This window comes from Salvelinus alpinus, chromosome 13 (genome assembly GCF_045679555.1).
Source record: "Salvelinus alpinus chromosome 13, SLU_Salpinus.1, whole genome shotgun sequence".
NCBI lineage: Eukaryota > Metazoa > Chordata > Actinopteri > Salmoniformes > Salmonidae > Salvelinus > Salvelinus alpinus.
This window is the reverse complement of record NC_092098.1, coordinates 177,597-203,760: the sequence shown is the minus strand read 5'-3', so window position 1 is coordinate 203,760 and position 26,164 is coordinate 177,597. Positions and strand designations below refer to the sequence as shown.

The following is a 26,164-nucleotide window of genomic DNA, read 5'->3' as shown; positions in this document are numbered from 1 at the left end:
AGAGGAATATTGGAACAGGGACACGGAAAGGTTGATTTCGGAGGAGGAAAAAGAGGAAGAAGAGGTAGAAGAGAATGAGGAAAGCAGCGGTTGAATCTGAATTTGGGAGACGGTGTGTCAAAGAAGGGAGATGGTGCGCTCTGTGCCACGCAACTTGACTAAAGGTCATTGAAAGGAGTGATTTCTGGGGTAGTGTAAAGTGGGAAGGTGGAGCAACTGAAGTTGAAGATTCCTGGTATTTGTAATGCCCATCATTTGGTGCGACACAGACTCGTTGGGAGCGTGGTGAAACAGAGGTGTCAGTCTGTCCTTTTGAGTTTTGATTCTTTACCTAACAAAGTCATGTTAGGATATATAAGTTATGCTGTTGGAGCTTTTGTGCCAAATTCCCACTGCGGTGTTTTAGGTGCCACGATTGTGTGTAGGAGGGAGATTCCAAAATGTGGGAAGTGTGCAGGAGGGCATTGGACAGAGGATTGCATAGTTTCTGTGGGAAAAGTTGTGTCATCTGTAGGGGTAACCATGTTGCTAGGGATCGGAAGTGTCTGGTAGGAGAGAGGCAGGTTGAAGTGGCCATGTTCAGAAGTGAAGAAGGTGTTTTATGCTGAGGCAGTCAAGAAAGTAGAGGAGGATGGCTCAAGGGTGAGATCCTGAGAGGATCCCTGTGAGTAGTAGATCTGTGCCAGCACAGAGGGATAGGCCAACCTATACTTGGGTGTACGAGATTTGACTTCAGAAGAGTTACAGAGTGTGTTGAGAGGTGGTGTCCCATCCACCCAGGCCTTTGGCGTGGTGGAGGAGCAGATAGGGTCAAAGTAGTGGGATGGGGTAGTGTTTTTTTTAATGACTGTAGGGTTAGCTGGAAGGGTGTATATATTTTTTCTATACATTTGTTTTCTTCCATTTTGTATAACAAAGTGTAACGGATTTATACTATTGTCCAGTTGGGGACGATAATGCACCATATTGGATGCCCACTGCCATTAAAGCCCACTGCAGAAGAATAACGTTTTCTTATCACCAAATATGGTAGTGACAGGAAGTCCAGTCCAGTCGTAGGTAGTGGGAGATTTTGTCAGCATTTAAACATCTGATCTCCAAAAAAAAAATCTGTTCCCAAAACTAGAATCTGTTACAAACACACTGCACTAAGCCTTATAGACTTGACACTTTGCCAAAGTAAAAAAAAAAAGTTGTTTAATTAAAAGGAGTGCAAGGTCGAATTGAGTTTGTGCACACACAGACTTCACAGAGGAGACGTTCCCTAACGGAAATATGCAAATACAAACTACAATGAGCCAATAGGATCTCGCTAGCTCGTGATTTAACCACCTCCTTGCTTGTTCTGCCCACTATGTTTCATTTGCTCCCACTGTAAACGACACAGATGAACCATCTTGGCTTAGTTGTAAATATCTTTGATTCAATGCATTCTTTTGAATGAGTGTTGCTTGCTGCTGATGGTGAATAGGGCTCCAACGAGGAAGTGGATTTTCACTTTTGTTATTTCACTGCTGCTCTTTAACTACTTGATACTTTATTTCTTATTCTTATTCATATTTAAACCCCATTGTTAGTTAGGTGCTTGTAAGTAAGCATTTACTTACCTGTTATATTCGGCGCATGTGACAAATAACATTTGATTTGAGCAAACTCCAAGCGGGCTGTTTCGCTCGATCGGATGTTTTATCTTATATTGATGCGTCTTTCTGTCGGTGTGCGTCTCGGTCAAATAAATGATCAATATTTTTATATTTTATTTGGATGGGCAAGGAGGTATGGTAGGGCGGGCCAGGCCCCCTAAGGCCCGCACATAACGCTGGCCCTGGCCAGCTGTTTGCCAAATGTGCTAAGCTGAACCATGCATACAAACCCTGCCGAAAAAGAACATTACCCAATTGTAATAATTGTAATGGTTCTAGTGCCCACAATGACTATGCACATGTTTATATAAATTGGTGTCTATTAATTGAGTAGCATTTAGATAACTGGTCAGCAGTTTAATCAGATTTCAACCAAAAACCGCATTTTTCATGACGTCAAAAAGACTGGGTCAAACGGCAGTCAAGCATCGATCATCATCCCCAGAATAAGACCCTCAATATTTATTGGAAAAAGGCATCAAAATCACTGTGCACTTTCACCACCCTGTGAAGGTCATCATAACTTATTTCATCTGTAGCCTAATAAACTGCATGCTTTACCGAGTCGTAGTGGGAGGGCCACACACCATACCATCGCGACTCACAAAGTTGACTTCGATATGATGGTCTTTATATCAATATTTACGCATAAAGGCATCTCCACCACCATTTCTCACATAGCCTAATTCATTTTACTGACAAAAAGATCCCACCATGTCAAACGAACAAATTATCTGTCTGCAATTATAAAATTGTACTGACACTACCTATTTTCCATCACAGCTGTCGTGATTTTTTAAATACGGTATGACTTTACTCGCATAAAAACTGTGGAGGGAAATGTGGTTACGGTCTGACTTTCGGTTGTTGTAGATGCACCTCCCACTACTTCACTCCGACTTTCGTCTGCAGACGGTTGCTTCAGCCTTACCACTCAAACGAGCCCAATGAACTACAGTAAGTAAACCAGATCATGGAGAATGAGAGGCTTCTAGTGGCCAAAAGGCTGTATTAGCATGGGCAGCACCTTGAGAGACTTGGCTTTGGGGATTTTTTTTCTGTAAGGCTATTAAGACTCTCTATGCAAATGGTAACAGCTCTATCAAATTGAAATATGGCACCTCACCTAGATTTGAGTTAAAGAGAGGAATTAGGCAAGGTTGTACCTGTTTTTATTAATCACCTAACTTCTTGCAAATTCTTTAAATATTAGTCCTGTAAAAGGTATTTCCATAGCTGGTAAAGAAATGGTTATAAGCCAACTGGCTGACGATACTACACTTTTTCTGAAAGACGCTAACCAAATTCCCCTATCGATCAATGTGATACAATCCTTTTCCAAAGCGTCTGGTCTATATCTTAACATTAATAAATGTGAACTCATAGCTGTCAAAGATTGTGTGACACCTTCATATTATGGTATTCCAGTAAAAGAAGAACTTACATATTTATGCATAACCATTACAAAGGATCAGAAGTATAGAGGCTTACTAAATTTGAACCCTCTTATTAAAAAACCCCAGAAGAAGCTAAATCAATGGCTACAGAGGGACTTATCTTTAAAATCTGGAATTTTATTCCTCATCATGTCTTCTCTACTTCTGGTGGCCTTAAGCTGTTAACTTCATGTTGTTTTGCAATTATAATATTGAAGTTCCAGTGAAACTTTCTGCTTTTCATCGGCAGGTTTTCTTGTCATGGTCCTTAATTTATAAACATAATTTTTCTCCACACAGATATTATATATGGAATAATCGGGAAATATTGTATAAAAATACTTCTTTGTTTTTAGAATATTGGTTCCGAAATAATATCCTGTTGGTGAGCCAACTGGTAAATGCATAGGGTCTTTTACTCAGTTATAAGGAATTCTTATCACTTTACAAGGTCCCTGTAACACCTAAAGATTTTGCAATTGTTTTAGATGCCATTCCCTCAGGTGTTGCTCTATTATTCAGGAACGTGTCAAGACCTGACCCTCAGAGCCTACCTTCTATTGACCCTGTTGACTCATCAGTAGGAAAGATTTGTTTCTCTTTTGGTCCATTCAACAACAGAGCGATACGAACCTTGTTTCAGCAGGATGTTGTATCTATCTACACCTTATGTCATGCCTTATTGGAATGGATTTATTGATAATATCTGTTGGAAAAAAGTTTGGATGTTGCCACACACATACCTACTTGTTAACAAAATTAAGGAAGTTTCCTTAAAAATGATTCATAAATATTATCCTGCCAACCACTATATGAAGAAGTTTAAGGAAAACATCAACTCAAATTGCTCCTTTTGTAATGACCACCCAGAAACAGTGTTGCATCTTTTTTGGCATTGTATTCATGTAAGTAAACTGTGGCAAGACATCAGTAGATTTATAATTGAACACTTTTATGAAGGTCTTACACTATTGTGGAGAGATGTACTGCTTGGATTCTTTACCTACGATAGGAATAAGCTGAAACATTTTTATGTAATTAATTTCATTATTCTTTTGGCCAAATTTCATATTCACAAATGTAAATTTACAAACAAAAAAACACATTTTCTTACCCTACAAAAATAAATTGAACTGTATTTTAAGACAATTAAATACTCTACTAACAAAAAAGCTGTTAGAATTATAAGTGTATGTAAGTCCCTTAAGGTCCTTGTGATATTGTACCCCCTAGCTCAATTGTCCATTGTATATAATCTATATATACTTGTGTTCCCTCATGTACTTTCTGTATTGATTTGTTGTTAATAAAAAATAAAAAGATAACCTTGAAAACAACGGTCGGACATCTTGGACACAGTCTCCAATTCCTATTAAAAAGAGCGATAGCAATGGCGTCTTTTTGTAGGCTCTAACTCCGCAATGGTTCGTTAGACAAAGTTTATGGGAAAGTTGAGTTCTTATACATTTTGTTCTATGAAATAACCTACATCAGCTAACATCACTTTTGGTGAATATTAAAGCATTTGTGTAATTAGAAAAAGCGTATAATTCATGAAGGTCATGTTAACTGACTGATAAATCATTGAAAAAAACGTATTAGATCTCTACATTAACCTCAGATCTTATTTTCGGCGTTAATCCCCAAACCCTATTATTCCCCATTGCCATGGCTAAACGAAGAGAGATAACTAATTTCCGGGTTTTATGACTACATGCTGGCGAGCTCTGTTATACATTAGTGGACCAGACCCAGCTGCATTGGTGTCTATGGGAGACCCTCCCCGTTAAGTAGACCGGAACTGATCATTTTTCAATGGTAAACGTCTTGAGAGGACTATCTTCATTTATCCACCATCATTGACCCTATCTTCCACATGTTCCTTTTTTCGTCGCTGCCTTTTCTGGTTGTCACTAGTTACCACAGCCACAAAGTCATAAACCCGGCCCATTTATACACTTTCTCTTCTTAAAATCTGATTTTAAACCTAACTTTGATCATAATCACACTGCTAAATTTGTCTAACATTAAAGTAAGACCAAAAAGCGATTTTGTGTTTTCATGAATCTTTACGACATAGCCAATTTGGTCTTTGTGGCTCTGGTAACTAAGTGATAACCCTTTTACCTTGCTGACGAGCTCTTTCCGGTGGAGACGTGGCTAGAGGTCCTTCCATATTGAGACAGTAAATTAAACAGACGCAAGTTTCACTCCGCATAAATATTATATTTTAGACACTAATACGTGGTATTACATTACGGAAACTGCACAAGGATTTGTAGCACAAGGGATAACAACAAAATGGTGAGCTATGAAATGTAATTGATCTACTGTATTTAGCTTCTAGCTATCTGTCTTGTTACGCTTGACTGTGAACATTGCATTTGCAGATAGCTAACAATCTAGCTACAGTAGCTAGCAAGTTAACATTGCTAATTTTGCTGCGTATGCAGGCAAATATACTCCCCTTTAGTATATATTGGGCTTTATATCATTAGCTAGCTATCAAGAACTATCAATAGTTCCAAGCGCCATCTCATCGCTAAATGCCAGCTCAGCTAACGTCAGCTAGTTAGCCAACGTCAGCTAGTTAGCCTTTGCGTCTGTTTTGTATCAGCAGGCCGAGGTAGCTAATGTTATATTGGCTGCTAGTTAATTGTGAGTCATTTAACTGGTATTGGTTAGATGGCAGAGTTTACAACATAGCCACTCTGTAAATGACTGGTGAAATGTCTCGATTCCCTAGTATGACTCGAATTAAAATTGAGGATCCCAGCTTCTATACCAAGCTTGCCAAGTTGATAGCTGTGTGAAGCTAGCCACAATATTGGAATAGTCCATGCTATCCGGGATCCTTGGGACGCCTACCCCGTTAAAGTTGACATGTTAAAATGGTACGGGTTAGGTTGAACCAGTACCTGAGCTTGAGGAGACGATGAATATGACGATCTCTGACGCTCAGGATCCTTAAATTCAAAGTCCGCCCCAACATTAGCCAGCTCTGCAAACGTTATGTCAAAAAACGTTCGGTATTTACTAAAATGAGTTACGCAGAGAAACTGTCACTATATATTTTTCATTTAACCTTTATTTAACTAGACAAGTCAGTTAAGAACAAATTCTTATTTACAATGACGGCCTGGGAACAGTAGGTTAGCTGCGTTGTGCAGGGGCAGAACGACAGATTTTTACCTTGTCGGCTCGGGGATTCGATGTAGCAACCTGGTCCAACGCGCTAACCACTAAGCTACCCGCCGCCCCGAATTACTGTCGTTATGCACGGTATGTACAAAAAAAAAGTCTAAATAAAAATCAATGATCTTTCGGGATACTGTACTACGCCGAAGGTGGATTTGGCGCATGCGCACTTGGTTAAGAGCTATTTCAGGTAACCTAAATTGAAATAACACATATGAAATAACACATATGGAATCATGTAGTAACCAAAAACATGTTAAACAAAATATATTTGCGATTCAACAAAGTAGCCACCTTTTGCCTTGATGACAGCTTTGCACACTCTTGGCATTCTCTCAACCAGCTTCATGAGGTACTCACTTGGAATGCATTTCAATTAACAGGAGTGCCTTGTTAAAAGTTCATTTGTGGAATTTCTTAATGCTTTTAGACAATCAGTTGTGTTGTAACAAGGTAGGGGTTGTATACAGAAGATAATCATATTTGGAAAAAGACCAAGTCCATATTATGGCAAGAACAGCTCAAATAAGCAAAGAGAAACGACAGTCATCATCACTTTAAGACATGAAGGTCACTCAATCTGGAAAATTGCAAGAACTTGAAGAAAGTTTCTTCAAGTGCAGTCGCAAAAACCGTCAAGAACTGTGATGAAACGGGCTCTCATGAGGACCGCCACAGGAAAGGAAGACCCAGAGTAACCTCTGCTGCAGAGGATAAGTTCATTAGAGTTACCAGCGGCAGAAATTTTAGCCCAAATAAATGCTTCAGAGTTCAAGTAAGACACATCTCAACATCAACTGTTCAGAGGAGACTGTGTGAATCAGGCCTTCATGGTCGAATTGCTACCAAGAAAAACACTACTAAAGGGCACAAATAAGAAGAGACTTGCTTGGTCCAAGAAACACGAGCAATGGACATTCGACCAGTCCAAATTTGAGATTTTTGGTTCCAATCGCCTTGTCTTTGTGAGACGCAGAGTCGGTGAACGGATGATATCCGCCTGTGTGGTTCCTACTGTGAAGCATGGAGGAGGAGGTGTGGTGTGGGGGTGCTTTTCTGATTACACTGTCTGTGATGTTCTTAGAATTCTAGGCACACTTAACCAGCATGGCTACCACAGCATTGCATTATGCAATGATATGCCATCCCAGCTGGTTTGGGCTTAGTCCCACTATCATTTGTTTTATAACAGGACAAAGACCCAGCACACCTCCAGGCTGTGTAAGGGCTATTTGACCAAGAAGGAGAGTGATGGAGTGCTGCATCAGATGACCTGGCCTCCACAATCACCCGACCTTAACCCAATTGAGATGGTTTGGGATGAGTTGGACTGCAGAGTGAAGGAAAAGCAACCAACACGTGCTCAGCATATGTGGGAACTTCTGTCAAGGCAAAGGGTGGCTACTTTGAAGAATCTCAAATATAACATTTATTTTGTTTTGTTGAACACTTCAAAAATATTTTTTTACTACATTATTCCATAAGTGTTATTTCATAGTTTTGATGTCTTAACTATTATTCTACAATGTAGAAAATAGTAAAAATATAGGACCCCTGGAATGAGTAGGTGTGTCCAAACTTTTGACTGGTACTGTCAGCAAAAAAAGAAATGTCCTTTCACTGTCAACTGTTTATTTTCAGCAAACTTGTGTAAATATTTGTATGAACATAAGGTTCAACAACTGAGACATAAACTGAACAAGTTCCACAGGCATGTGACTTACAGAAATTGAATAATGTGTCCCTGAACAAAGGGGTGGGTCAAAAGTAACAGTATCAGGAATGGCCACCAGCTGCATTAAGAACTGCAGTGCATCTCCTCCTCAGGGACTGCACCAGATTTGCCAGTTCTTGCGGTGAGATGTTACCCCACTCTTCCACCAAGGCACCTGCAAGTTCCCGGACATTTCTGGGGGGAATGGCCCTAGCCCTCACCCTCCGATCCAACAGGTCCCAGACGTTGTCAATGGGATTGAGATCCGGGCTCTTCGCTGGCCATGGCAGAACACTGACATTCCTGTCTTGCAGGAAATCACGCACAGAATGAGCAGTATTGCTGGTGGCATTGTCATGCTGGAATTATCTTTGAAAGACAGGGTCATGAAAAGGGGACGTTTTCTTTTTTGGTGTGTGTATATGTATATGTGTGTATATATATATATATATATTGTGTGTGTGTAATATGCGCCTTTCTCAGTGAACTTATCCATTGTGGAGGCCTAGACTAAAATCAATTTAAGCTTGATCCAAAAATGTGGTCGGGGGCTCCTTATGGAGGGTGTGACGCAATTGTGGAGCCTCCTTACACAGAACCCAAACCGGCTGCGCGCGTGCGCCATGTATTTTGCATAAATGTATTTTGTCCCCCCACACTAAAGGCGATCACGACACGCATGTTAAAATATCAAAACAAACTCTGAACCAATTATATTAATTTGGGTACAGGTCGAAATGCATAAAACATTTATGGCAATTTAGCTAGCTAGCTTGCACTTGCTAGCTAATTTGTCATGGTATATAAACATTGAGTTGTTATTTTGCCTGAAATGCACAAGGTCCTCTAGTCCACCAATTAATCCACACATAAAACGGTCAACTGAATCGTTTCCAGTCATCTCTCGTCCTTCCAGGCTTTTTCTTCTCTTGACTTTGCGATTGGCAACTTTCATAAATTAAGTGCATTACCGCCATTGACCTCGTTGGTCTTCAGTCACCCACGTGGGTATAACCAATGAGATGGCACGTGGGTACCTGCTTCTATAAACCAATGAGGAGATGGGAGAGGCAGGACTTGCAGCGCGATCTAGGTCAGAAATAGAAGTGAATTCTATTTTCACCCTTGGCAAAGCAGACGCTCGTTGGCGCACACGACCAGTGTGGGTGCAATTATTGAATAATATAGTTTTCTAACTTTATTTTGCAATGCTCTCACATGCGATGTGAGCGGTGTAGTCATCCTGTTAGAATGCAGAGGCCAAATCGAGCTCCGTACTGCATCACCATGCTCATCCCAAATGTTGTAATAATGCGGAAGGCGCTGTATAGCTCCGCATTGACATGATTGGTTGATGGTAGGTGGGGGCGGTACATCCTGTATGACCACAAAATCACTTAATTGACAACTTCCTTCACAACAGCACTGCTCTGCAAAACGGAAGAAGAATGCCCTGACTTCTGCAGAGGACCTATCACCATAAATGCTGCATGGCCAATGCAGACATTGAATTGACCATGCAGCGCCCAGATACACAATGCACTTCTCTATCCAGAATGCGCTCTCACCTGACAATTAGTGCACATTCATTGTTTCATAACTTCATTGTGTGAATGAATTGTTTGCATTTGATATTTAGTGTGTATCACTTCCCTATTACGTAGTACATTTTACAGTTAATTCCTATAATTTCTAATCTACAATGTTTGTTCTGTTAATGCATTCAATATATTATTCCAGTCTTACCATTCTCATTGTAGGAGTGGACACATTGTTTGCAGAGCGCACAACCTATGCTACACTTGTGAGAAACAAGTTATGGTTTATTACATTCCATTTCCGAGTTTTGTAAATTCAATTTAGTCATTGTCTTTTGTTTGGAGCGCTCTTGTCAATGTTGAGTAAGGATGCGCGCCTGATTACGAATAGAAGTACAGCAGCAACCCTTTGCCTTGATGAAAGCTTTCTACACTTTGGGCATTTGGAAAGTATTCAGACTCCTTCACTTTTTCTACATTTTGTTACGTTGCAGCCTTATTGTAAAATTGATTAAATAAAATCTACACATCAATCTACACACAATATTGACAAAGTGAAAACATGTTTGCAATTTTTTTTTTTTTAAATGCTCAAGTGCATCTTCTTTCCGTTGATCATCCTTGAGTCCACCTGTGGTAAATTCAATTGATTGGACATGATTTTGAAAGGCACACACATGTCTATATAAGGTCCACAGTTGACAGTGCATGTCGATGCAAAAACCAAGCCATGAGGTCAAGGGAATTGTCTATAGAGCTTTGAGACAGAATTGTGTTGGCACAGATCTGGGGAAGGGTACCAAAAGATTTCTGCAGCATTGAAGGTCCCCAAGAACACAGTGGCCTCCGTCATTCTTAGATGGAAGAATTTTGGAACCACCAGGACTCTTCCTAGTGCTGGCCGCCTGGACAAACTGAGCAATCGGTGAAGGGCCTTGGTCTGAGAGCTGACCATGAACCCGATGGTCACTCTGACAGAGCTCCAGAGTTCCTCTGGAGCTGGGAGAACCTTCCAGAAGGACAACCATCTCTGCAGCACTCCACCAATCAGGCCTTTATGGTAGAGTGACCAGACAGAAGTCACTCCTCAGTAAAAGGCACACGACAGCTCGCTTGGAGTGTGCCAAAAGGAACCTAAAGGACTCTCAGGCCATGAGAAACAAGATTCTCTGGTCTGATGAAACCAAGATTGAACTTTTTGGCCTGAATGCCAGTCTGGAGGAAACCAGGCACTGTCTCATCACCTGGCCAATACCATCGCTACGGTGAAGCATGGTGGTGGCAGCATCAGGATTAGGGGGAAGATGAGCGAAAGACAGAGATCCTTAATGTTTTTTTTTTTTTTTTACCCCTTCTCCCCAATTTCGCGGTATCCAATTGGTAGTTAGTCTTGCCTCATCGCTGCAACTCCCGTATGGACTCGGGAGAGGCTAAGGTCGAGAGCCATGCATCCTCCGAAACACGACCCTGCCAAGCCGCACTGCTTCTTAACACAATGCCCGCTTAACCCGGAAGACAGCCACACCAATGTGTTGGAGGAAGCACCATACAGCTGGCGACCGTGTCAGCGTACATGCGCCCGGCCCACCCCAGGAATAGTTAGAGAGCGATGGGATAAGGATATCCCTGCCGGCCAAACCCTCCCCTAACCTTGACGACGCTGGGCCAATTGTGCGCCGCCCCATGGGTCTCCTGGTCGCGGCCAGCTGTGACAGCCTGTTGCTACCTGCCTGCAACAGCAAGAAGGACAGATCCTTGATGAAAACCTGCTCAGGACCTCAGACTGGGGTGAACCTTCCAACAGGACTATGACCCTAAGCACATAGCCAAGGCAACACAGAAGTGGTTTTGGGACAAGTCTCTGAATGTCCCTGATTGGCCCAGACTTGAACCCGATAGATCAGCTCTGGAGAGACTTGAAAATAGCTGTGCTTCAACGCTCCCCATCCATCCTGACAGAGCTTGAGAGGATCTGTAGAGAAGAATGGGAGAAACTCCCCAAATACAGGTGTGTCAAGCTTGTAGCATCATACCCAAGAAGACTCAAGGCTGTAATTGCTGCCAAAGGCTCTTCAACAAAGTACTGTGTAAAGGGTCTGAGTACCTAAAGTTAAGTGGGATTTTTCAGTTTTTTGGAAAAAGTCAAAGGGTCTGAATACTTTCCGAATGCATTGTACTTCCAGTTGATTTGGGCATCCAATGTATGGGACATTGCAACTCAATAGATGCTAGTCAGCAGGGGCGGACTGGGACCAGAAATCGGCCCTGACATTTGTAACACAGCGCCCTGTTTTCTTCTTCCTTGAGGCCCCCAATTATTAATCAGATAATGATTATTTTGCTAAAAAATTTATATAAAAAAAATGACAGACCCACTTGGCTAAAAATGGACCAGCCAGTCCACCCCTACTAGTCAGCCAACACTTCTCTAAGATAAATATGACTAAACTTTTAAAGGTAAACTAACTCTAAATTTGTGGGCTTACTTCAGCTGAATAAAAATATTTGTAGCCATCCATTTGCCTTTTGATATTTTAAATTGGTGAATTATTTCAAAAGGCATAAAACGTGTTTTGGTTTTAATGTTGCAATGTTATGCATCAAGGGTGGTCAACCATCCTCCAGGATAACTAGTGGGTGTGCAGACTTTCATTCTAGTCCCCTTCTAACAAACCACATTTTAGAAATGAGCTGCTCACCCAGACCTTGATAAACTGTCTCTGACGTGTTTGAGCAGAGCTTGTTCTAAAGCCTGCTCTCCCAACACTCACTACCGAGTTCCAAACTGCCCCTGGAAGTAACGTCAGCCCCCCCCCCCCTGTCATTTTACCCCAACCTACATGTACAATTTACTTCAACTAACCTGTACCCCCGCACATTGACTCGGTACTGGTACCCCCTGTATATAGCCTCGTAATTTTTTTAACTAATGTAAATATTTTCTTAACTCTATTTTCTTTTCTTAATTTGATTTGAGTTTTCTCCTGTAACTGTTTTTAAAGTCCCCATTAGCCTCATGGGGAAATCATTGAGTGTTTTTATTTTTTTTCTCTCCGGCAACCGAATTAGGAAGGACGCCTGTATCTTTGTAGTGATTGGATGTATTGATTCACCATCCAAAGTGTAATTAATAACTTCAATGTCTGCTTTTTTAAATGTGTAGCCATCTACATTTGTGAGGCAAAGGAAAACCTCCCTGGTCTTTGTGGTTGAATCTCTGTTTTGAAATTCACTGCTCGACTGAGGGACCATTTTTATAGATAATTGAATGTGTGGGGTACAGAGATGAGGTAGTCATAAAAAATCATGTTAAACACGAATATTGCACAAGGTCCATGCAACTTATGTGACTTGTTAAGCACATTTGTACTCCTTAGTTAGGCTTGCTATTACAAAAGGGTTGAATACTTATTGACTCAAAAAAAATTGAAAAACGGAATTCCACTTTGACATTATGGGGTGTATTGTGTGTGGGCTAGTGACCAAAAAATCTCAATGTTATCAATTTTTTAAGTTCACGTTGTAACACAATAAAATGTGGAAAAAGTCAAGGGCTGTGAATACCTCCTGAAGGCACTGTACATCCAAACATTTCAGGCCAACTGAAGTGTCTAGTGTTGGTAGGGGCAGTTTGGAATTTAGCAATAGACTTGAGTGGACACTCATTGACACCTTTTCCATGATCAAACAGTTATGGAGTCACAGACGTCCTTATATAACAAGAGAGAGACAGGTAGGTTGATTTTTAGATTAGGCCTAGTCATTGGTAGTGTGGCTGAACTTTCCCAAATGTATTTAAATACATTAAATCAAACAAACACTGTCAGAATTAATTTAGGCTATTTTACAAATAACAAAAACCTGAAGTCAACTTCTTGGTGTTCTGTTTCCAGTCACACAAAAGGAAACTGAGACGATGTGGTCAACAGTATTTGCGTGTGTATTAGTGTTAGTATAAGCCTACCTCTGAAAAAGATGATTGAAAACGTAAAACCAAGGTAACACAGTGCTCTTTTTAGCTGAATCTTTTGAGGTTGAATGAAAATCACATTGTTTTTCTCTCAGGACCTAAAGAACAGCTGCTGCTGTGTTACCGAACCAGGATATTTTCGCCCCTTATGGTGTTGGATGTTCATTAATCTCATGTGTCTTGTTAGAAGTGACCACTGTGATAGCTGACTTCAAAAGCCGCACACCGAGTGTACTAAACATTAGGAATATGACACGGACGAGGTGAAAGCTATGATCTCTTATTGATGTCACCTGTGAAATCTACTTCAATCAGTGTAGATTAAGGGAAGGAGACAGGTTAAAGAAGGATTTTAAAGACTTGTGACATTGAGGATTATGTATGTGTGCCATTCAGAGGGTGAATGGGCAAGAAAATATTTAAGTGCCTTTGAACGGGATTTGGTAGTAGGTGCCAGGCGCACCGGTTTGTGTCAAGAACTGCAACGCTGCTGGGTTTTTCACACTCAACAGTTTCCCGTGTGTATCAAGAATGGTCCACCACCCAAAGGACATCCAGCCAACTTGACACAACTGTGGAAAGCATTGGAGTCAACATGGGCCAGCATCCCTGTGGGACACTTGTGAAACTTGTAGTCATGCTCTGATGAATTGAGGCTGTTCTCGCGCAAAAGGGGGTACAACTCAATACGGTGTTCCTAATGTTTTGTACACTCGGTGGATATTGTAATATTAGCTGAATAGGAGCAACACTTGAATATTTTGTCTACACGTCTTGAATCTTAACCATGCATGGACTCAATCATTGCTATTCTGTAACTATGGCCTCCTGTTCCTCTTGTCCCAGGTGCTGTTGGCAGCAGCGGTGTGCACCAAGGCGGGCAAGGCCATCGTGTCGCGGCAGTTTGTGGAGATGACCCGGACGCGCGTGGAGGGCCTGCTGGCCGCCTTCCCCAAGCTGATGAACACAGGCAAGCAGCACACGTTTGTGGAGACTGAGAGCGTGCGCTACGTTTACCAGCCCCTGGAGAAGCTCTACATGGTGCTGGTCACCACCAAGAACAGCAACATCCTAGAGGACCTGGAGACACTACGCCTCTTCTCACGCGTGGTATGACACACACTCTCACAGATGCCCTGTTCACACGCACACACCTTCAGAAATATCCTCAGTCGCCAACCCACAGACTCACACATGGTCTCTCATACTTCTAGAAGTGGCAGAGGACACACGTTATGTAAACGGTGTTTGTTAAGCGTAGCCCAAACAAAGTGTTTCTAAGTTTAAAGTAGCCTAAACAGTGTTTTTCAGTTTGGCAGAGCCTAAACAAAGTTTGCCACTGAGTAAAATTATCAGTAGGAATTTGTGATGAAAAGAGCATGGATGACTAAATGACCAAATATATTTCTTCCTTAGATCCCAGAGTACTGTCGGGTGCTGGAGGAAGGGGAGGTCTCGGACCACTGTTTTGACCTGATCTTTGCCTTTGACGAGATCGTGGCGCTGGGCTACAGGGAGAACGTCAACCTGGCCCAGATCAGAACATTCACAGAGATGGACTCTCATGAGGAGAAGGTGTTCCGCGCCGTCCGAGAGGTGAAAGGAGAGCAGCAGCAGAACTAATGAACAGATTTACATTACGTTATTACTGAGGCTATCAACAGTCTGAATGAACGGGGAGCGGCAGAACTGAACATCATTACATTATTGTTGTAATGTAGCTGAATTGCTAAATCCAACACTAGTCTGAATGAAGGGGTTTTGGTCCAAAAGACATTCATGTTTTATCTCTAAAGTCTTCTCTTTTCTCCTTGTGTTCTCTCTCCATCTCAGACCCAGGAGCGAGAGGCTAAGGCCGAGATGAGGAGAAAGGCTAAGGAGCTGCAACAGGCCAGGCGGGACGCGGACCGTTCAGGGAAGAAGTCCCCAGGGTTCTCCGGAGGGTTCGGCAGCATGTCCAGCAGCAGCAACGCTACCATCATCACAGACACCCTCATGGAGCCAGAGAAACCCAAGGCCTCACCTGTCCCTGCCAGGTACTACCCTCGGTATATTAGGATTTTGAGATGTTTTGATTGTTAGGATGAATGTATCCTGTGTTCTATGTGTAAGATGTATTTCTTAGTATATTTCTTGGCTGGTTATGCTCAATGGAAGTTGTGAAACTTGTTTTGTCATCATGCATTTTTAATACTGCAGAAAGTTAGGCCTATGCCTCATGAGTTATGTGTTCCTCCGTAGGGCTAGTGGTCCCAGTAAGGCCCTGAAGCTGAGTGCCAGGGGGAAGGAGGTAGATGACTTTGTGGACAAGCTCAAGTCTGAGGGACAAGTCATCATGCCCAGCTCAGGGAAGAGGCCCTCCGAGGCATCCAAAGCCCTGCCTCCACCAGTTAACACAGAGAGGTGGGTTTACCAGGTTTTATATTATATCCCACCGATTACAGGCAGTGTGTTTGAGGAATCAGTTTGCACAAGGCAAGGCACAGAATCGCTCATCTTGATCCCATAATGCAGCGTTATTTGGGATGCAAAGTGATTGTAGATCAGTGATTCTACACAGTCCAGACTGCAATGTAGTTGGACTCAAACACCTGCAGGTTGGTATGTTCAACTGCATCTAACCTCTGCCCCCTGGTTCACCAGCGTGCACCTGCGTTGTGAGGAGAAAATCAGCCTGACCTGTGGGAGAGACGGAGGGCTACAGAACCTGGAGGTCCTGGGTATGATCACCCTCCGAGTGGCCGACGACAAGAATGGACGCATTCGCCTCACCATCAACAACGGAGACAAGAAGGGAGTCCAGCTGCAGGTAGGTTCCAAACAAATACATCATTGGTTCCAAAGGGGGGAAAGGTTCACCACCTCAACACAGCAGATATACATGTCAAGGCATTCATGGATTTGGCCTGTGTAAATCAAGATTCAAAATGGCACACAACCACAGTTCGTTGTATTTGCTTTTGGTGCAGCATGAGCATGATGCCATGGGAATTTTAACAATGTGTTTTTATCGATTTTTTTATTTTATCTTTTTCCTCCCTGCTCTGTTCAGACCCACCCCAACGTGGATAAGAAGCTGTTCACCACAGACTCCGTGCTGGGCCTGAAGAACCCAGACAAGTCCTTCCCTCTGAACAATGACGTGGGCGTGCTCAAGTGGAGGCTACAGACCACAGACGAGACCCTCATACCACTAACGAGTCAGTACACTTTACTAGAGTATTAAGTATTTCTATACTAGTGTATACTGTTTTTCCTTAAGGTATTCCAGCTCTCCAGAGAGAGAAACACTATGTTCCAAGCATTCCAACTATTGTGTTCCAAGCATTCTAATAGGTTGTTATCAATATAGCATCACAAGGTGTAGAGCGTTAAATTTGCCTGCTAGGGGGCAAGGAGACCCTCAGCTCCGCTAAAAACATTGACAACTGCGTGTCATTTGAGGGATTGTTAAATAAATATTATCTATTTGGTTGTAACATCACCTCTTGAAGAGCATAGTCACAACTACAGATTTAGCTCTGTCATCAGAGTTATACAGCAAGTAACTGCATGCTTTTCATGATCAGTAAACATCAATTAGACTTCAGTGCAGCTTTTGACATTATTGATCATAGTCTGCTGCTGGAACAACGTATGTGTTTTGGCTTTACACCCCCTGCTGTAATGTGGATAAAGAGTTACTTGTCTAACCGAACACAGAGGGTGTTCTTTAATGGAAGCCTATCAAATATAATCCAGTAAGAATCAGGAATTCCCCAGGGTAGCTGTTTAGGCCCCTTGTTTTAAAAATGTTTACTAACGACATGCCACTGACTTTGAGTAAAGCCAGAGTTTCTATGTATGCGGATGACTCAACACTATACACGTCAGCTACTACAGCGACTGAAATGACTCCAGCACTCAACAAAGAGCTGCAGTTAGTTTCAGAGTGGGTGGCAAGGAATAAGTTAGCCCTAAATATTTCTGCAATAATGTATAAATTGAGCAAGTTGAGATGACTGAACTGCTTGGAGTAACACTAGATTTTAAACTGTCTAAACATATTGATGCAGTAGTAGCTAAGATGGGCAGAAGTCTGTCTATAGTAAAGTGATGCTCTGCCTTAACAACACTATCAACAAGGCAGGTCCTACAGGCCCTAGTTTTGTCGCACCTTGACTACTGTTCAGTCGTGTGGTCAGGTGCAACAAAAAAGGACTGCAATTGGCTCAGAACAGGGCAGCACGGCTGGCCCTTGGATGTACACAGAGAGCTAATATTAATAATATGCATATCAATCTCTCCTGGCTGAAAGTGGAGGATAGATTGACTTCATCACTACTTTTATTTATGAGAGGTATTGACAAGTTGAATGCACCGAGCTGTCTGTCTTAAACTACTGGCACACAGCTCGGACACCCATGCATACCCCACAAGACATGCCATAAGACATGCCAGAACAGACTATGGGAGGCACACAGTACAACAAAGAGCCATGACTACATGGAACTCTATTCCACATCAAGTAACTGACACAAGCAATAAAATTCGATTTAAAAAAAAAAAACAGATTAAAAAAACACCTTATGGACACGTGCGCATACACACACACACACAATAATATACCCACTATACATACACATGGATTTAGTGGTGGAGTAGGGGCCTGAGGGCACACATTGTGTTGTGAATGTATTGTGATGTTTTTTAAATTATATGAACTGCCTTAATTTTGCGGGACCCCAGGAACAGTAGCTTCCTGCCTTGGCAGCAGATAATGGGGATCCATAATAAATACAAATTGATAATGTAATTTCAGATACGTGAGGGTATACTCATGACATCTCTCCACCATTTAACTGGATATTTGAGTGATAGAACATTTTAAAAAGAACTGTACTTGACAAGTATGAATGGTGTCGGTTCATTTCCAATCCTTTGTGGGCTCTGCCTGTCAAGCAGCAGAAGGGCGCATTTGCCGATGTACTGTTCAAGTTTCAAGTTTATTTTATATAGCCCTTCGTACATCAGCTAATATCTCGAAGTGCTGTACAGAAACCCAGCCTAAAACCCCAAACAGCAAGCAATGCAGGTGTAGAAGCACGGTGGCTAGGAAAAACTCCCTAGAAAGGCCAAACCTAGGAAGAAACCTAGAGAGGAACCAGGCTATGAGGGGTGGCCAGTCCTCTTCTGGCTGTGCCGGGTGGAGATTAAAACAGAACATGGCCAAGATGTCACAATCTTGTGAAAACTGCACGTAGTTGTCAATGGTTTTAGCGGAGCTGGGGGTCTGCACCGTATTGTGACGGTTTATTGATAACGGCCTCTTGTGTTCGAAACATTCTAAATCTTATGTTCTAGGCATTGTCAGCATTCTATCTGGTGTGTTTTTAAAGTAGAACTGACAGCATTTTAACTACTTTGCAGATATGAAACAAACAGACAATCATTTCAGTCAAAAATATGAAATTCCAAGTTTATGCTTCAAAACCAACTTAATAGAACCTTTTATTTATTTTTTATTTTGAGTCAAAATTCCATGATGTACAGAAAGGCATTGCTGGCAGAATAGATGGATACAGTTTTATACAATTCATCAATACATTTCTTGGTAGTCAAATACTGCTGTCAGGTTGTAAATCACAGCTGGCCTGGTAAATTGTTTGCTGCTGCCACCCATTCGGGATGCACTGTTTCAGTTTCAATGACTCACTATTTTGAACAAAGACGGACAACTCTAACTAAGTATGGGCATGTCAATACAATCAAACTAGCAAGGGCAATGATCACAAGTCAGTCATAACGTGGCTAATAGGCTAGCACGCGTGTCAAACTCAAGGACCGCGGTCCAAATGGGACACACAAATGAGTATTAATCAGTCAACAGTTGAGTTTGAATGTGAATTCAGCTTCACTTGTTCTGCTTTCCTGTGTTCCGTTTAAAGCGCCCCCCCCCTGAGGGAAAGTGTACAGCCACATGCCACTGTCCTAGCTAGGCTACTAAAATGTTGCAGTCTGGATACATTTTGAGTGCACCGTACAGCAATGCTGCATTCAGCTGCACTGGTGATCCATGCAGTGCAAAAAAGGAAAAAAAATATTTAAAGTTTAAATTAGAGGTCGACCGATTATGATTTTTCAACAACGATACCGACCTATTGGAGGACCAAAAAAAGCCGATACCGATTTAATCGAACGTTTACAAAAACAAAACATTTTATATATTTTTATTTGTAATAATGACAGTTACAACAATACTGAATGAACACTTTTTTATTTTAACTTAATGTAATACATCAATGAAATCAATTTAGCCTCAAATAAATAATGAAACATGTTCAATTTGGTTTAAATAATGCAAAAACAAAGTGTTGGAGAAGAAAGTAAAAGTGCAATATGTGCCATGTAAAAAAGCTAACAATTAAGTTCCTTGCTCAGAACATGAGAACATATGAAAGCTGGTGGTTCCTTTTAACATGAGTCTTCAATATTCCCAGGTAAGAAGTTTTAGGTTGTAGTTATGGGAGTTATAGGGCTATTTCTCTCTTCCATTTGTATTTCATATACCTTATTGGATGTTCTTATAGGCACTTATACTATTGGATGTTCTTATAGGCACTTTAGTATTGCTAATGTAACAGTATAGCTTCTGTCCCTCTCCTTGCCCCTACCTGGGCTCGAACCAGGAACACGTCGACAACAGCCAACCTCGAAGCATTGTTACCCATCGCGCCACAAAAGCCGCGGCCCTTGCAGAGCATGGGGAACAACTACTTCACGGTCTGAGCGAGTGATGTCCCCGATTGAACCGCTATTCGCGCGCACCCCGCTAACTAGCTAGCCATTTCACATCAGTTACACCAGCCTAATCTCGGGAGTTGATAGGCTTGAAGTCATAAACAGCTCAATGCTTGAAGCACAGCGAAGAGCTGCTGGCAAACGCACGAAAGTGCTGTTTGAATGAATGCTTACGAGCCTGCTGCTGCCTTCCACCGCTCAGTCAGACTGCTCTATCAAATCATAGACTTAATTATAACATAATAACACACAGAAATACGAGCCTTAGGTCATTAATATGGTCAAATCCGGAAACTATAATTTCGAAAACAAAACGTTTATTCTTTCAGTGAAATACGGAACCGTTCCGTATTTTATCTAACGGGTGGCATCCATAAGTCGAAATATTCCTGTTACATTGCACAACCTTCAATGTTATGTCATAATTACGTAAGATTCTGGCAAATTAGTTCGCAACGAGCCAGGCGGCCCAAACTGTTGCATATACCCAGATTCTGCGTGCAATGAACGCAAGAGAAGTGACACAATTTCCCTAGTTTAATATTGCCTGCTAACCTGGATTTCTTTTAACTAAATATGCAGGCTTAAAAATATAGACTTGTGTGTATTGATTTTAAGAAAGGCATTGATGGTTAGGTACATTTGTGCAACGATTGTGATTTTTTTCGCAAATGCGCTTTTGTTGAATCATCCCCAGTTTGGCGAAGTTGGCTGTCTTTTTTAGGAAGAAATAGTCTTCACACTGTTCGCAACGAGCCAGGCGGCCCAAACTGCTGCATATACCCTGACTCTGTTGCACAGAACGCAAGAGAAGTGACACAATTTCCCTAGTTAAAATAAATTAATGTTAGCAGGCAATATTAACTAAATATGCAGGTTTAAAAATGTATACTTGTGTATTGATTTTAAGAAAGGCGTTGATGTTTATGGTTAGGTACACATTGGTGCAACGACAGTGCTTTTTCGCGAATGCGCTTGTTAAATCACCCGTTTGGCGAAGTAGGCTATGATTCAATGATATTAACAGGCACCGCATCGATTATATGCAACGCAGGACAAGCTAGATAAACTAGTAATATCATCATCCATGTGTAGTTAACTAGTGATTATGTTAAGATTGATTGTTTTTTTATAAGATACGTTTAATGCTAGCTAGCACCTTACCGTGGCTCCTTGCTGCACTCGCATAACAGGTAGTCAGCCTGCCACGCGGTCTCCTCGTGGGGTGCAATGTAATCGGCCATGATCGGTGTCCAAAAATGACGATTACCAATTGTTATGAAAACTTGAAATCGGCCCTAATTAATCGGCCATTCCGATTAATCGGTCGACCTCTATTTTAAATGTTACAACAACCTACAGCTATGTTTTTGTTATCTGAAGTTAACTACTTTTTGATTAGGATCGCAGCATATAATGCACATCTGCAAGCATAGCAGCAAAGGCTGGACAAATATTATTTATCTCTTGTTTTAATATGTTAAAATGCTACATCCTATGTACATAAGTGGACATTATAAAAGGCCAGATTTTTTCTAATAAAACAATGGCCAGTTTGGGTCGCAGTTGCATGTTTTATTTTTTGTAAATCAAATAGGCTATGTCTGGCCTGTGTTTTTATTTTTTATTTTTATATATATATATTTTTTTTTTTATTATGTATGCATGTACAGTTGAAGTCGGAAGTTTACATACACCTTAGCCAAATACATTTAAACCTAGTTTTTCACAATTCCTGACACTTAATCCTGGGGAAAAAATCCCTGTCTTATGTCAGTTAGGATCAACACTTTATTTTAAGAATGTGAAATGTCAGAATAATAGTAGAGTGATTTATTTCAGCTTTTATTTCTTTCGTCACATTCCCAGTGGGTCAGAAGTTTACATAGACTCAATTAATATTTGGTAGCATTGTCTTTAAATTGTTTAACTTGGGTCAAACGTTTCGGGTAGCCTTCCACAAGCTTCCCAAAATAATTTTGGTGAATTTTGGCCCATTCCTCCTGACAGAGCGCAAATGGTGTAACTGAGTCAGGTTTTGTAGGCCTCCTTGCTCGCACACGCTTTTTCAGTTCTGCCCACAAATGTTCTAGGTCAGGGCTTTGTGATGGCCTCTCCAATACCTTGACTTTGTTGTCCTCAAGCCATTTTGCCACAACTTTGGAAGTATGCTTGGGGTCATTGTCCATTTGGAAGACCCATTTGCGACCAAGCTTTAACTTCCTGACTGATGTCCAAAATGCCTTACTATATGTCATTCCCAAACATTCAATGAATTTGTGAAAATGACTATTTCTAAGTGCTCGCTTGTCAGAAAAAGTAAAACAATAAATATATCTTCCTAGGGGTGTATATGAATAGATTTTAATAAGATTGAATGTTGCTAAAATGCTGTCAGTTCCGCTTTAAACATTCTATCTGTTGTGTTCTTCTATTTCTCCCCAGTAAACTGCTGGCCCTCTGAGAGTGCCACTGGCTGTGATGTCAACATAGAGTACGAGCTTCAGGAAGACGCACTTGAACTGAATGATGTAGTCATCTCTATTCCCATCCCGTAAGTAAACCTCTCTGAAGCACCTCTGAGATCCCATTTCTCCTTTTATCTTTTCCATTCTACACAATGGATTCCATATTCATTTCCAGTACTAGGGCCTTAGACACTGTTGCAGTCTGTCATCGGAGTTTAATTTCGTATTTTTATCTGTCCCTGCAGGTCAGGTGTGGGTGCGCCTGTGATTGGCGACCTGGACGGAGAGTATCGCCACGACAGCCGGCGGAACGTTCTAGAGTGGTGTTTACCCGTGGTGGACGTCAACAACAAGACAGGAAGTCTGGAGTTCAGCGTGGCAGGCCAGCACAATGATTTCTTCCCTGTCAACGTCTCCTTCGTCTCCAAAGGAAACTACTGCGACATAACGGTCAGTGTTTCATTTATTTCTTTGTATTATATTTCACTTTTATTTCACAAGGCGAGTCGGTTTAAAAACAAATTATTATTTACAATGACGGCCTGTAAGTCTCTTTAGCAGTTTGTGAGACCATTTAGATCTCCATCTATTGTATTAACCTAATGGTATTTGGATTATACTTCCATTGTGACGGTGTGTCATGACTCCTGTTCCCCCCTCCAGGTGGCCAAAGTGTCCCAGGTAGATGGAGAAGTTCCAGTGAGGTTCTCCTCAGAGACGTCGTTCCTGGTCGACAAGTATGAAATACTGTAATATATTCACATGCAGTACTACCAGCAAACATCAAGATCAGTGGGTTGACATATGAAAAAAATGAAACAAGATGAAAGTGAGAAGTGGACTTGAAACCCTTTTCAAAAAGAAAAACCCTTCCCACCATGGCTTGGCTTGCCAGCATTTAGTGTCTTTGTACATTTTTACCAGAAATCTATCAACTGATCGGCCTATAGCTGTATGTATAAAGAACCGCTCGATGCACCTGCAAGCAGGAATGGTAAAGTCAAACAGGACAACGTTAGGTAACTGTATCCGGGTTAGGTTGGGTGGACCTGGGGGGTGATGACATCTGGGTTGGGCTTTGTGAATGACCCTCTCGTCGGTCCAGTTTGTATCAAATCCATTGACAGACAGATTCTGTGAACCTATTGGCTAATAGTTTTACAGATATGTCGTAATCATGTACGGAAATACTCTTTGATACACGTACTCCAATACAAAACAGGCTTGCGGTCCATGGTATAACACTACAACCACTCTTTGCTTTGGCCAGAAGAACCACATTTTGTGATTGGTACTGACCTGAACTGCCTGTCTCCCGCAAGGCTAAATCTTAGCTAAAATTATTAAGATTGCATGTTTTATAGTTTAGCTTCGCTCGAGTTTGAAAGACCTCATTATTAAATAATTTATTTTTCATTACACTGATCTGTCTACAGGCTAGTTAATGTATAATGGCATATTTTGTTTGTGATATGCTATCAAATCAGATGCATGGAGTGATTCAATGCTGAAATAAGTTTTTGTACCAGACCAGTACAACTCCAGCACAGTAGTTGTATGCACTTTTTGCAATGGAGGGAGGTCATTCAAAGAAAAAGTTCTCTCTGAGATTTCAACTGTTATGAGTCTACTTGGAAATGATCTATCCAAGAACCATGACCCTCTAACACTCCAAACATCAAAACTTTATATGCCAATTATCAGATGCTTTTATCCGAAGCGTCTTACAGTACAGTGAGTGCTTACATATTATTAAATACCTAACCCCAACGGGTTATCAACTGTGCCACAGGAGAACCCTGTCCATCAACACCACCCACGGTCCAACCTCAAACCAGCCCCGTTACAATAAGCCCCCATGGTTATGTATGTATGAATGAATGTCAGGGCTCTTCTTGTTTCAGAGTGTATCTATATAGATGGCCATATTCACCTTGACTTTGCTTATGAAATACAATTGCGAGAGGGAGAAGTTAAATCATATTTGTCTTTTTGTTTCATTTTTTTTTTCTTTGTTATTCTGAATTGTGTGGGATTCAGATTGGAGGTAAATAAGTGAATCAGACTTTTGTAACCCTATAGAATAATGATCATGGGTAATTAACATTCCAATGTAAACATGAAAAAGATTAAAGTGTATTATAAACTCAGATCTTTTATAATGAAGTATTTTCAGAATGTTGTGCTTTACAAAGTTTAGTTGTCGTCATTTCAATAATCAGTCTTATCTAGAGACTGCATACAAAAAATGGTTTCCACAATCAAAGTATGTTTGAGTAGGGATAGATGTGGAACTATGTTCTGTGATGACTAGAGTGGTGACAGCACGTGAAAATAAGTTTTACATGATTTGATATGGAATGGATGCACAAGTCACAAGTGAACTACAAGACCAGAGTTGAATGTAACCTGTTGGTTTGATCCAAATGTCTGATGTTCTGATTCCTTCCGTTCAAATCAAAGTTTGTCACGTGCGCCGAATACAACAGGTTCACCTTACAGTGAAATGCTTACTTACAGGCTCTAACCAAAAGTGCAAAAAAAGGTATTACGCGAACAATGGGTAAGTAAAGAACTAAAACCAACAGTAATAAGACAGTGAAAATGAACAGTAGGCAGGCTACATACAAGCACCTGTTAGTCAGGCCGATTGTGGTAGTATGTAGATATGGTTAAAGTGACTATGCATATATGATAAACAGAGAGTAGCAGCAGTGTAAAAGAGTGGTGGGTGGCGGGACACAATGCAGATAGCCCGGTTAGCCAATGTGCGGGGGCGCTGGTTGGTCGGCCCAATTGAGGTAGTACACACAATGATTCAAATAATCCCAGTCATGGTGTATGTGTTGAACGTTTTTGAGGTGAAGCTTTGAGGGAACTGTCCTGTCCCTGTCTACTGTTCAGTAGGGCAACACCGTAGCGGAACGCTTTGCAAAAAGAAAAACAAAGCGATTGTATTGGGCAAGTTCAGGTAGTACCTCCCGGTTTCACTCAATTTCTAAACGTTTTCGCCCTACTGAACACTGCTCATTCCATGAGCTCAACCCGCCTCCACAGAGGATATTCGGGCCATGTCACTCGAGCAACAGGATGGTCCCTCCACAGGGACAGGGCAAGTTCTGATTGAATCTGGGGGAAAATACATTATTTTGCTTTTATTCCATCCCTTTTCTGTCGTAAGTACATTTTATAAAGGGATTTCAGTGGCAGAGAATGCACGTCGAAATGATCTGTTTACTGCTCTGTACTTGAGAGAGAGTGTGTGTGTGTGTGTGTGTGTGAGAAAGTAGGGGATTAATGATTTGGCTTCCTTGACCAGCTTTCGTAGCGTGTGTGATGGAGACATACGATCAGGAATTCGTAGAGAGTTGAAAACAGGAGGATTGGAGGGTGAGTTGAGTTGAACGCATATAGCTA

At 41.4% G+C, this 26,164-nt stretch overlaps 1 protein-coding gene across 1 annotated transcript; it reads left to right on the top strand.

The window, feature by feature from the left end:
• Positions 1-5,179: 5,179 nt before the first annotated feature.
• Positions 5,180-24,897, top strand: arcn1a (archain 1a). Its single transcript, XM_071337366.1, has 10 exons — positions 5,180-5,383; positions 14,346-14,609; positions 14,916-15,095; positions 15,333-15,535; positions 15,741-15,902; positions 16,143-16,308; positions 16,552-16,699; positions 22,725-22,833; positions 22,993-23,197; positions 23,411-24,897. Exons 1-10 carry the CDS (start codon positions 5,381-5,383, stop codon positions 23,498-23,500), a joined length of 1,530 nt encoding a protein of 509 aa, XP_071193467.1. The 5' UTR covers positions 5,180-5,380; the 3' UTR covers positions 23,501-24,897.
• The last annotated feature ends 1,267 nt before the right edge of the window (positions 24,898-26,164 follow it).